The sequence below is a fragment of the Opisthocomus hoazin genome, chromosome Z, assembly GCF_030867145.1.
Source record: "Opisthocomus hoazin isolate bOpiHoa1 chromosome Z, bOpiHoa1.hap1, whole genome shotgun sequence".
In the NCBI taxonomy this organism is placed as follows: Eukaryota; Metazoa; Chordata; class Aves; order Opisthocomiformes; family Opisthocomidae; genus Opisthocomus; species Opisthocomus hoazin.
In genome coordinates this window covers 13,737,097-13,751,108 of record NC_134454.1, presented here as the reverse complement: position 1 = coordinate 13,751,108, position 14,012 = coordinate 13,737,097, and the positions used below count along the sequence as shown (strand labels likewise).

Here is a 14,012-nt window from a genome sequence, read left to right as displayed (position 1 = left end):
TTCTTTGCCCATTACTTATGAAACTTTTTTAGAAGCTTTTTGACTTCTTTAGCCAAACAATGGCTTTATAATTCGGCATGAATTTGTTTTGATGTGTTTTTCGGCAGCAGCAACATCAACATGCCACACTATTTACCTTGCTACTCAGCATCGCTGGTGTCAGCACAGCATTCTAGGCTCAGAGTTGTACACAATCTCTGACTGTTATTTTGGATTGTTGTTTTAAGAAGTTTACACCATTTGTTCTCCATATCACACATCCAAACGATTTCAGAGGGCTGTCCATTTCATTACAGAGAAACAATCTAATAAGCTTTTATCTTCTATTTTGCTTCAGTGATCCTAGTATGCCCTATGACCCCAACAAGCCTTAAAGCCCCAGTTCTGCAAAGGAACATGCTGTGGGCTCCCAGAACGTACTTTTCTTAATCTACAAAGCATTCCAGTCCAGAAGAGCCTACTGGAATCAATCAGTCCATAGCCCCAGCTGCTGAAGTATGCCTCATTTGAGAGGCAGCAGACTAGTTCGGTTTGCTGACTTTACTTTCTCCCAGCTTGCTTTCTCTCACCATTCATTTAAAAACCGTAAGAATTCAGGACTGAAAAAAAGCAAAAAACTATCAACCAACTAAGCAACTACAACCAGACTGTCTAACACTTGAGGTCTCCATGCCCAAGAACCAGGCTGCATTTGTGATTCGCACGGTAATCACTGGTCCAGAAAGGAGCAGCAACACATGACTGCATGGGGTAAGGGCTAGAACAAACAACATAAATCAGTCACTTCTGATTGAGACAGCATGCAGGCACTGGCGGCCTCAGCAGGGCAGTGCAGTCCAGCCTAAGGACCAAGTAGCAGCCAAGGCTCAGTGGTGCACCCTCTGCAACCCAATTGTCCCACTGCTTCACTGACGCCCAAGCAGAAGCAGTGATAGCGGCAGTCTCCCCAGAGCAGCTCCTGAGCCAGCATCTCAGCTTTCCTCTTTCTCCAGATCTGGAGAGCACAAAGCCTTCCATAATGAAGCTGCTGCATGCTTCAGAAAGCAGGTCCCTCTTCCTCACTGTGAAATTACCCAAAAACTCCCACCAGCTGCTTTCCCATTGCCTGAACACAAACAAAACCTGTAACTAACCAGTATCATTATTCAGTGCTTAACTCTCATTACTCTTCCCACAGGTCTTCTCATGTTCTCAGCAAAAAGTGAAAACAGCTGTAATTCTGCATTAGGACATCAACATGTTGATTCAAAGTGACTGTCCTGCTAGCTGGTGGGAAGTATGACACAACATAATGCAAGTTTACCTGAGAATACGTTGTGACTGCAGAAAAACATAGAAACAACTACTGCTGCAGAAAATCACTTTCCACTGTTTATCACCTTGCCAGGTTAACTTCACTTATTTTTTCAGTTAATATTCTCTACTCTGTGTGTTTAGCCCAGAACTTAGTATCACTTTTAACAACTCAACTAGAAAACAGGGAAAAAATTCTCTCCCCGAACTGGAGAGCCACTTGCACCTCTTTCACTAGCGGCTCTCGTAAACTCACTCTCCACTAGAAGACGACGTTGCTATTCCAAAACAATGCATAAAAAAAAAGTCACGAAGTTTCAAAATCACTACACTTGCAAAACAGGGAAATTTCTAAGTCATTCTTTGTGTTACTTGCATTCTTTTCATGTTGATCAGCTTGTGCAGGTACTGCACAAATTCACAGCTAATTCAGCATACACAAGTCCAGGGGCAAAGACAAAGTAATTGCCCTAAGGGGTAGCTGTCCCCTTCAGCTCCAGAAACAGCGGGGTCAGGCACTGTGGTGGAGACTTGGTTTGCCAGGAGAACAGAGTCTGCCGAGAACAGCATTTTACAGAAATAGACCTGGACTGGTTCTTTTAACACATTTCTCACAAGAGGTGGTGTCCAAAGATGATTATTGTTGTTGTTTAAAAAAGTGTTTTTCAGCCTATTTCCACTACTTGGTTATGCCCTCCCACTGTTCTGGTAGACACTGTTCCTTCCCTTGTTTTCAATAATTCTTGAAATCTTGAAAAACTGAACCAGTTTGTATATCAAGAAAAGTTATACATCCCAATAGCATATAATTTGAATAAACACCAGTTACTGAACTAATGCCTGGAATAATGAAGCATTACAATTGTGAGACTTCCCTAACTTGTTCATTTCACAAAACAGTTTGAATTTTTTTAAGCTATGGTATTTTCATAATGTTTCTGAGCCCTCAAGTTGTCAAACAGCTCAGCTGACCTGCAGTTGATATACAACTGTAGTAGTTCACCAGCTACACAAATATTTGTAAAAAAGAACACCACCTGGGGTGCAACAGGGGAGAAGCAATTCTGCAATTTTGGGGAGAAAAATCTGCAACATGTTTCTGCAGGTCAGTTTTAAAACAGATTTACACTAAGATGTTCGGGAAAGTGGAATTACGTACGAATTGTAATAAGATAAATACTAAATGGAAGCCTGAGAGAAGGTCAAGGAAAACCACAGAATTGTGTTAAAAACAGCTTGTGTTTGCTGTCTTTATAAAGAAATATTAATTCAGTTAATCAGAACCACATCAAAACATCACAGCTGCTGACAGCCAAAACACTCTCTGATTTCAGTGGGAAAGTTTGGTGCTTCAGGAATGGAGAATGATCACAGCCATAACAGGAAGACAGGATAAAAAGGACATACTAAGATCACAGCACCCTGTTATATGTCCCGTGTTACATACTATATGTTCCCATGTTAAGTATTTACTTGGGGATAAATCAAGCAACAAATTAAAGTTGTATGTAGAAAACAGATAATCAACCAAATATGTATTTACATTCTTAAGTGAATATGAACAACAGTAAAAGAAAAAAAAGCTGAAGCTAACCAGTGCTAAGTATAACTTCTCCTATCCAATATTGTTTTGTCCTTATACTCACGTATCAGCTACTGCTCAAAATTTTAGATAACTTTGGAAAGACACTATCTTTCAGCTCTGATAGTTACTATATTGCACTGTGAATTACAGTACAACAGGGCCAAGGACAATAACCATCATTTTAGGCAGTCATACAAAACCTTGAAGATGCATCTTGGAATAATATTTATATACTGCCATCCAATTAATTTTCTCTAAAGGAAGAAAAAATCTTAGAAAGGCACATAGGAACAATCATTAACAAGATATTTCAATACATGATAGAACAAAGGCCCTCCTTTATCTAATCAGTAGCACAATTCAACAGGAATCAAAATCCATCCAGTTTGGACACATCATTTCTCAAAAATCTTTAAAACACCTCAGTGTGCAAATTAATTCTTTTCCTCTTCTGCCTAAGGACAACAAAGGTCAGATCCGTTATACTAACTGCCAAGAACTGATGCTGATGCCACTGCAGCAACCATAACAGGTCATAAGATGCAAGTCAGCTGCTGCTACCACATAGGTAAGATGGAGTTGCAACCCACTTACCACTATTAACAGTTCATTTCAGCAATTTTACATTTCAAATACATCCACTGAAGGAATAATAGAAGAACTTAAAAGGATTACCATTTGTCTTAAAAGAAGGGCTATCATTCCTTTTATGATTTCTAAAGAGAGTACCACCAAGCACACATGACAATTACCCTGTGTCACTTAAGATACTCCATGAGCTTTCACATCGTAATTTGCCCAAAATAAAAACATTACCCTGATTCACTGTAAGAGTTTTAGCAGACAAAACAGAAGAAATTAACACAAGTTAGTCATACCTTTAGCCACAGCTTCTTTATACTTTTCTTTGGCAGAATTTACTTCTTTTATTAGTTGTCTATAGCTAGATTTTAGTTTCTCTAGTTCTGTCTTTGTGACCTTTAAGAAAACAGAAATATAAGATGTATTAATAATACTTATCCTCAACATACAAAAAAATCTCATTGTATTAGTGAAAGAGAATTAGCAGGATTTATTTTCCAAAATAAGGATGCTACCACTTCCCGTAACAAATAGTCTTAACAGGACATTACACAGTGTAACAAAATCATAATCAATAAATGCATGGAATGAAATAAGAGGCCTGAAACAGAGATCCCCATCCACATCACTGCAATGAAAAATACGTTTAGGAAACCCAGCTAATCACAAATACTATTCCATTTCAATGACAAGGGAAATACAGCACCAAAAAGATGCTTAATAAAACATGCTGGATGAGAAAGTTCTACGCGTAGGAAGAAAATCCTTTAGCATCTAAAAAAGAAGCAAGATACAAGAATTTTTAGGTATTACTGTTCATACATATGGCTTAGAAACAGCAACTCTGCATGAATCAATCTGCTGTAAGACTTAAATGCCTAAACAGGAAGAGAAAACAAACAAAAAACAAACAAAAAAACCCCGAAAAAAACCCAACCCAAACTACAGCAGAACACTGAACCGAAGAATCTTTTTGCAGTGGAAGCAACTCCACTGAACATGACATTTTTGATCAAAAAAATAAAATAAAATTGTCTCTTCTATCCCCAGTTTTCATTCACTGTGTAACAAAATCAGTGCACTCTTCGGAAATAATCACAAAGCATAAGCTTGCCAAGAAAAGCTAGTAACAAACCAGCCACTACAATATCAAAAAGGTGGCATTTATAGTAAACAACAGTAAAAACTGTAACAAACAGAAAAATACACTCATAATGGGAAATCGCGGAAGAGGAATTAACTTTAATGGAAGTGCTCCCCTCACTGAATGTGTAGAAAAGAAAGTCCATTCTACTGAAAATCTGTTCCTCTTGCAGCTCGCATGAAGAAGGTTCCAGTTCACAATTCTCCCTCTTTTCATGAAGCAAAGCCCAGATACCACTACTTTCACCCTCAAGAATAACATCTGGAAACCAAATGGAATTCCTCAAAGAGTCAACAAAGTGCTATCTACAGTTTCTATTTCTGGGCCAACTGCACAAAGATTAAAATTAAAGGCAGGAATTTTTCTCCACATCAATCCCATATTCTTATCTCATATTTCTACACATTGTAAATTTTACTCTCAACTGCTGTTATTATAGACTAACAGAGGTGATACAAGAAAAAATAACTTTATAACAAACTTCTATTATAAAGATACTGCTAGAAATGGAGAAAAAGATTAAATTAGGAATTAGTATACACAATTAAGACATAAATAACAAGGAAATGCTTCTCTTACAGAAAATTGGAAAATAAAAAATAGGCCACTAATATTAAGAAACCTTTATAATAATTGCAAAATATATTTTACTGATTCTTAGACTGTTTTCTTCCAACAGACCAAAACAAAAACAAGAGCACCTCTGTCACCAAATAACACTTAAGGAACTAAGATGGTCAAGAATCATCTTAAATGTAGTTTTCATATTAAAGAGTCTTGTCCGCCTAACTAGCACAGTATTCTACTTTTTTACCTCAAATTTCATGAAATAAAGAAAAAATAACAAGTGTCTTAATGGGAATTGGAATACATCTACAAGTTTTACTACTTTCAGATAAGAGACATGGTATTTCACTGTCCTCTAGAATTTTATCAAAAAGATTCCTCATCATAGAGGCATCTAGAATAAGAAAGGATGATACATAAGTATTTCACTTAAAGGAAAACATACATTTTTGCCAGCATATCCTAAAGATATGAACTGCACAGACACTGATCTTCACAAGTTTTGGATAATGTCCTAGGAAATTATAAGTATTTTGCTTCCGTGTGTAACAAAAGCAGAAATAATACCACAGAATATGAGAAGTATTTTGAATTTCTGGGAACCATCCTGTAAGTGCTCCAGTGACACAAACCTCTGAAGGGTTGGACTAGACAACCCACAGAGGTCCCTTCCAACCCCTACTATTCTGTGATTCTGTGATATCATACCTAAGTAGAATGCTATTCAAATGCTTCTTAGGATAATCAGGAAGGAGAAAAAAAAATAAAAAAACAACAATGCAAGCTTATTCATGAGTATTAAAAATATTTACATGGCCACGCAGCCCATAATTAACTAAAATCAGTATGGTTTGTAGTTGTGCTCAATATGCACCATATATTTTGAAAAAGCCTTACTTTAAAAGACAGTTTGGAGATTTTATTAGAGTTAACTTATTAACAAGAAAAATACATGTTTTGTACAGTCTTTTGTACATTATACCTGAACTTTCAGCAGTCTTGTTTCATCTAGCCTCTTTCTTACATTTCTTTCCTTCTCTGTTTCTCCAATTTTCTATATATTTAACCTCTATTATTTCTAACATATGCTACAAGTTTCTCCTCTTTTTCTGTCCTGACTAATTTCAGATGCACCAATCCATAAGTGGCTGTGAGCTATTACTTGTCTTGGAAATTTTATCAGATAGACAGCCTACTGACCATGCATCTAAAAGGACATACTCCCAACAGTCAATATATGGGGAAGATGCCAAGATCCTAGCATATCATGGAAGCAGTCCCATTAGAGCCACCTTATTTAACTTCATATATGTTTAGTACTAGTTTTAAGCTCTTCTCGTAACAAGCCCAAGAATCTTACCGGTCCATGACATTTGTGCTGTACTACTCAGATGTTACATTTTAATTACACTACTCCAGATCTCAAATTCTCTGCTGGAAGAGAGATGAGACAGTGCTTTTCTCAGTAGACCTTTCAGACTATCAATCTGATTTTTGGCATTTGCAGTTAAACTTCCCACAGAGCACCAGAATGAAGCTGTGATTTCTGTCATCTTTACTGACTAGATACAGTGCTTTCAACATAAGCAGGACATCCAACATGTAACAGAAAAGGCCCTGAAGAGCTCAATCTCTAGACATAATGTTTGGTTTACACTTGATTTATATTTTAGAATGGGGGCTAGAATCCTGTCCCCACCTAAACGAGTCTGGACTGTCAAGAGCATTCACTAACCAAGGTTTTCAGTGCCTTGGTCCCTGGAATGTCTAGAGTGGAATGAGAACAGAGAACATCCCCTAGCAGAAAAAGAGCATTTCCAGTGCTATCAGTCCATCGAAATTCATACACAATAAAGTTTTCCATCTCTGCCATGCCAGCTAGCAGGGTAAAGAAAATGTGGAGGAAATCACTAAAATTTAAACTAGGCACTCTACATATCACAAACCACTACTTTTACCATACCACAAACAAAACCAGAGGAACTAAAAAAAATCCACTCTCAATATATTACTTTTTAAACATACAAAACTATAATAAATTTATAAAGCACAGATGAATAAAATACCTTGTACATCTCTGCTTCAATTTGTTGATGCACACCTATGTAACTTTTCTTAACTTGCTGCTTATCTTTGATCATCATTGTAAGCCTATGTAAAGGCCCGGAATTAAGATCCTCTGCATGCGTCTTCATTATTTTGCTCAGCTGTTCTGTTTGCTGTACCACAAGCAGCCAAGACTATAAAAAAAAAAGTCAGAACAGAAAAGCACTTACTTATTCTTGCTTACCAATAACCAAAGGATGAACATGAGCTGTGGGAAAAGATGCATCACTGTTAAAAACAATTCAGTAAAAAAAGAATTTTAAACTTACCCAAATGCACTTGACATCTTCTAAAATGTTCTTCCTGCTACAGCAAAACCATGCCTCAAACTTACTCATAAAATCATAAAAAAACACCAGAGACAACAATACAATATTGTATGTTCGCCCTTCAGCACTGTCCTAGCACGTATGAACACCAATGAAAGCTCTGCAGCCTCTTTTGGAATACAGCCCCGACACCCCTAACAAGCACGTTCCCGTGTCCTTTGTCCTCCTGTTTCTCAGCCACAGTTACTCTGTTCAAGCCGACTTCTCTGCCCTTGTCTAAATGCCTCTGTTATGAGAGTGGTTACTGTTTAAGAGGATACCATTCACCAGCTGCTTCTCATAACTGACAGCATCAGCATCAGGCCACCAGTATCAAAGCTTAAGGTCCTAACAGGTTGAGACACACAAGCAGTTACTCATCTGTCATAGTAACCCAGTATCTTTCTGCACCTTTACTTTAATAACTTCCTTGGCCATTCTGTCAGTCATTTTTCAGGACAGCTTAATGTGCTGTGTGTGGCTCTGAATTTTGATGGACTGCAAGGTGAACAGAGACCTCCATTGCACCATAGATACGAACACAAAACTAAAGTTCAGTTCAAATAATAGCATTTGTTACCCTAAAGCTCCCTGTCACACTTTGTTGATGGGAACAGTATTGGATACCTTAGAGATAACTTCCTGACACCAAATTCTACGCTGTATCTAAGATTTCAGAATGGCTACATGCCATACAATTACCAGGTTTTGAATGCAACTAGTATGCTAGTTTTACTAGCATTTATCTTACTCTTAGTAAAGACAGAAATCCACCTTCAATCATCAAAACTTAGAAAATTAATTTGTTTTGTAGCTTTGGGGTTTCCTTACATCTCATATATAAACACATACACATAATATTTCCATCTCTACATGACAATGCGGCAATGCAAACTGGATTCTAGCGAATGAAACGAAAGACAGTTAACTCCTGTATATATTAAACCATCTTTAACATTTCCTTTAGTTTGTAAACATCCCACAGACTGGCACAGAGCTATCTCAGACTGCTTCAAGTGTGGTGTTGTAAAAGGTCATGACCTAAAGCTTCCCAGCTACAGCTGAAAACTGTTCCACCTTTCCATTACAGACACTTTCCAAATGACATTAGAAGCCATATTCTAAAGCTGCATAGGATAAAAACATCATTAAACATCTGTCTGAGAGGAGTAGGTCTTGTGGTTGTAGAAGAGTTCACAAGAGCACTCTCAGAGGTGAATATGTAGTCAGAGTTCTCCATTTTCTTTAAGGCTGATTTATTACTGATGAGACAAGTACCATTTCAATCAATCCTGAAAATCACAGCAAAAGCATTTTTCAACAGGACAAGTACTCTAAAGAAATACTTAGCTTACAATTCACCAAATGAAACTGAATAAGTCAGAAATATAGCCAAAAGTTCCCTTTACATTTTAAAAAAAAATCATTTGCATATTTTCCTGTTCTTTAAATTCCTCTTTTCATACTGAGAAAACATTGATTAAACAGGATTTCTGCATTTTGTCTGATTATATTTTATTATTTTAAAATAGGAAAAGCTAAAGTGAAAAGCTATACTTGAGGAATGGCTTCTGAAATTGAGTTTTATATGGGAGAGAAAAGCAGCTGGGTGGGGATAGCAGAAAAGGCAAAGCATTTCCTTTCACAGAAAATAACCACAATCTATCAAAAGCAGTAAAATACAATACTGTTCGGTTTAACAGTATTTTTTAGAAATACACGCACACAAAAGAGCTGCTGAGAAGCACTTAAAAATACTGCTTTTCTAGCATTAGTGATTACTGCCACTATGCCTTCCAGCAAGTTTGCTGCCCCTGCTTGAAAAAAGCATAGGACAGATTTTCCCAAACACCACTTCTCTCAAAGTGCTAACTCTTGCTGTAAACTTAAAAAAAAAATATAGAAGATTAGACAGCTTGATATTTGGTTTTGATGCCACATAATACCAAAAACTTAATACACAGGTATTTTAAATCTTATGAGATGTAAAATACTACATTTATGTCCCGTAATGTTTTGGTCATACTTTGATTCTGTAAAATGTCAGGAAGAGAGAAAAAGTGTCATGAAATAGTAAAGTAAATTAGAATGAGGTGAGTAAAGTAATAAGTAATTCAGACAATTTATCTCCCAAAACCAATAAGACCATGTGTCACTACACAACTTTAAAATCCAAGGTGACAGTGAAATTTCAAGGCAAGCCCACACAAAAGATCTGCCAGCATATGAATATTTTTGCTGATATATAAAGATGTAGAGATCAGGGATGTGGCTTGAGAGAAAAATGTCACCACTTCAACAGGAGAAAAAAAAAAAAAAAGGAAAACGAAAAAAGGAATAAAAATAATCCCGAAAGAACAACTTGAATGCCTCTGTCCAAAACAAGATTTCAAAATGTGACACAGGTGCCTCTCTTTAACCCAAAAAGAATATGGCTTAAGTCTGAGCTTCAGCTTTTTAAAATTTATTTGCACACAGGAAGTGCCCATGTCACTGGCATGAACCATCCCAGACTGAGCTAGCGGCATGAAGGTTAGGAGTTGCTTATATCTTATTACGCTAAATATTCTGACACCAATGACCCTCTACTGTTCTAGCCCTAATCCGCTCTGTTTCATCGGCTAAAAGAATACTAATACGGTTTAGCTAGCACCCAAAACCAGTGGGGCAGCAATAGTAAGAAATATTAGTCTTACCACCAACAATCCTACACAAAACTTTGGGATCCAACAGAAGAAAGCTTGAAGAAAATACCTGACTTCTGACAATCTCAGGCTAATGACAATGCTTTAACGATTATATACCAAAATCATCACAATTTAAACAGCAAAATCTATAACAAACTGTGTATAAAAAACATAACTGGGCAAAAAGCATCTCAAATACACCACTAAAACAAACACATGGAAAAAAAGGCAGTATGTCAATTTACAAGACAAGAATTATTGTGGGGGAGGGAAGCAACAACAGAATTATTTATAGATAAACACTGTGCAGTGCTACTTGGAGGGTAGCTGAAGCAGGCTAGCTATAGCAGCGCAGCTTTTGCATCACAAGAACTAGACTGCTGCACAACGAGTAGTCACGTTCCACTATGCCATAGCAAGTATTCATGCAGCCACCCCATAAGCCCATTACATGAAAACTGCTTTGTCTAAAATTTAACTTGACCCAAAAAGGGTTTTTTCCTGCAGAGAGGAGATCAGGATTTGTTTCAGACTGAAGGGACTGCGTAACCATCACTACAGCAGAAGGGCCAAGAACTGAATAAGCCCTTAAAACAGAACAGTTTTTTTCTAGTCAGGAAGGAATCCAAGTAAGGAATGAAGCTTAAAAACAGGTGAAATAGGGAAGTTTGCTTCATCGGTACCTTTACTGGACTTCCTTTAATTCTGAAAATTTATAATCTGGGGGAAGGACAGCCTTACCTTCACAAATAGTCAACTCTGTTGTTTTAAATCAGGTCCAAAATAACCTCACAATTATGAGAAACATCCTGAATCAATGTGGGTTGTTGTTTTGTTGGGGGTTTTTTTTGTTTGTTTGTTTTTTTACAACACACACTGCAGTGTGAAGAACAGCTGGAATGTTAAGCTTTGCCTCGGTTTCCTGGCATTTTTCTGTTTCTGTCACAAATTCTATACAATATAAACAATAGATCCTATTTAACTGTCTTAAAAGAAAAGCTTACTATAGCATATTCTATTTTGAAAACACTAAACAAAGCAACAGGCTCAACCCAGGAATCTAAAATACTGAATTTCAGAATTCAGGACTGATTCTAGTTCAGTTACTGTTTTCAAAACAGGACTAGAGCTCAACTTCTGCCTATTCCACTGAGGAACTAAGTAGAGCCTGTTTTAAACACTTTGGCAACATTAACTCTCAAGAAACTGAATAAATCAGAATCAAACTCAAACTAAAACAAACAAAAATACATCCAGCGCTTATTTCCAAGGTTATACCAAATTCAAAATACTTCAATCTTACCTTGGATACACTGCTGATATAATCCAATTGACAAGTGCTCTCTTTATCTACTTGATTACAAAGATTCTGTAAAGTGGAGGCATACTCCTTATCACTTTTTACTCGCATGACCATAAATTTCTTCACCGTTTCCAGCAGCCGTAGTTCCCAGTCTTGCAGTTTTAATAAAGCATCATGAGAATACTTCAGGTCACCTCCAAACCCCATTTTTTAAGGCACTATATATCGCACAGGGGAAAATACAGGCTCTTCACCACATCTGAAAGCAGAATAAGATTCATGAAACACGAATAGAAAGAAAAGCTTCTGGTATGACAAAGTGCAACTATTAACGTCTAAACTCTGAAATAACTTAAGCATCAGATTAACCACATACATACACCTCTTCAGAATAAACCACAAGTAGGTTCAGGACACTATTTTGAACACCCTTCTATGACTGGAATAGATCTCAGACCCAGAACTGTCCTCCACTTTCCATCTGCAAAACGTACCCTCCTAACTTACAGGGGAGTTATGAGGGAACACGTAAAAGCATCTAAGACAGATACTAAAGACCAATTCACATATTTAATTAAGTAAGTATAGCTGACATTATCTCCAGACAAGAACTACAAACTACACTGTTCCACTCCTGGTGACCCAAAACATTTGTTTCTGGTGTTTACTGACCTAACAGTACAGAAAAATCCACATAAAACATCAGCTCTCAGGCACTGCATGTGTGGGAAATGGATAGCTAGTCAGAAGTTAGTTTGCTCCTAAACACTGTGTTAGCAGGGCATCAAACTTAAAGATTCAACCTCCCATCTATCAGAAAATACCCCAAACGAGGTTCCCCACACAACCACCCATTGGTCCCCTGGGACACACATTAGGGCAGAGTCCTTAAGTTCACACAATTTTCCCCTAAGGCTGTCCAGTCTCACTGTACCAAATTAACACAATTTGATAAATAGATAAGAAATGCTGCTTTATGCAATCCTATAACATAGCTGCAGGTCAGAGACACCTGTTTGATCTAGCTCTAAAACACCTGCACCTGATACTGATAGACATGCAGCCACATCATGGAAGACCTGAACCCACACATTCGAGTAATTTCCACAGTCTTGCATAGGTTTTGCAATGCAGGCTGAACCCTCTTCTCTGTGTACACACCAAAAACCTGTTCCAATACTAATCAGCTTCAAACTAGGTAAGATGAACTGACACTAACTGCAATTACAGCTCTGGACTGCAGTGCAGACATAGCCTGTGTACTGCTTATTCACTAATTCCTGCACTCCAGCCAAGTCTTAGCTCTTCTGAACACAGAAGTACCAATTTCTTCACAGGCTTTAAATTGCCACTTAAATTAGCAGTGTTTTAAAAACATTAACAGATTTATCTTCCTAACAGCCCATTGGGTGAAGCAGGACTAACAATCTTATTTCACACTGAGAACAAGAGACGCATAAACTAATGTCAACATTGTACCAGCTACACTGGTATGTACAAGGCTTAAACACAGACTTTTCAGAGTGCCTAGCATCTTCAGCATATTAAGCATCCAGAAACAAAAGATGTTACTGGCTTCAGCTACCACAGAAAGTTTCAGAAGATTTTGCAAATCAGAACCTAGTGTGACCTCCACGTTAGCCTGACCCCCAGGATCATTTCTCTGTTCCAGCAGTTCCCTGCCTTCCTCAGTTCTTCCAGTAAATTACAGAAATAATCCTCATCCACTATGTGTTTATTCTCAGAATAAAAACAATGCTTTGTAATGAAAGAAACAAATATCCTATAAAGAAAATAAGAATAGTGTCATGTTACTATGCATCTATACAATACAGACAAGTCAGGCTTGCATGAGTAACCTTAAATCTATGGCAAGCTTTCATGTGCTCTTTAATTTGAAGCTGTGTGTTTTAATCCGAATGCTTGCTGACAGCTAAGACCCCAGTCATAAAGAGCAACAGTAAGTAATTCACGCTGGCTGTATCTATAAGGGATGGACTATGTCATCGTTAGTTGTATTAATAACAGTATTTTCACAGTTAAATTTAAGGACAGCCTTGCAGAACCACTAATACTTTTGTAAAACAAGCAAAAGAAATAATCTTAAAGTACCTACTTATTAACACGACCAGAGCTGCACTTGTGATTTTTTGACACTCTTTAGACCTACACCCACTTCTGGATTATGCTCATTTTTCTCCTAGCACATTACCTAAATATCCTAGCACATTAGCTATGACAAAAGATCGTATCTTTTATTTTCTGGGAACTGAATCTCAGGATGAACCCTGGCCTTGTGCTATGAGTGAAGTGCTGGCTTGCTTGCTTTTGCTCTAACCTCCAAGAGGCAGGAAGGCAAGGGAAGGAGGAAACTTTCTCAGCATACGATATTTCAGTCTGCTTCATCTGACTCACTGTGGAAGATTACAAAAATCAA

At 37.4% G+C, this 14,012-nt stretch overlaps 1 protein-coding gene across 6 annotated transcripts in view; it reads right to left on the bottom strand.

The window, feature by feature from the left end:
• FER (FER tyrosine kinase) overlaps positions 1-14,012 on the bottom strand; it is a 196,671-nt gene that overhangs the window by 166,167 nt on the left and 16,492 nt on the right. For all 6 annotated transcript variants that reach the window (XM_075447292.1, XM_075447289.1, XM_075447290.1 and 3 more), the window contains 3 exons: positions 11,576-11,834; positions 7,238-7,411; positions 3,757-3,856 (listed from right to left, as the gene is read on the bottom strand). In XM_075447292.1, coding sequence (XP_075303407.1) covers positions 3,757-3,856; positions 7,238-7,411; positions 11,576-11,782 — 481 coding nt within the window. In that variant the 5' untranslated portion in view covers positions 11,783-11,834. The remainder of the gene's footprint in view (positions 1-3,756; positions 3,857-7,237; positions 7,412-11,575; positions 11,835-14,012) is intronic.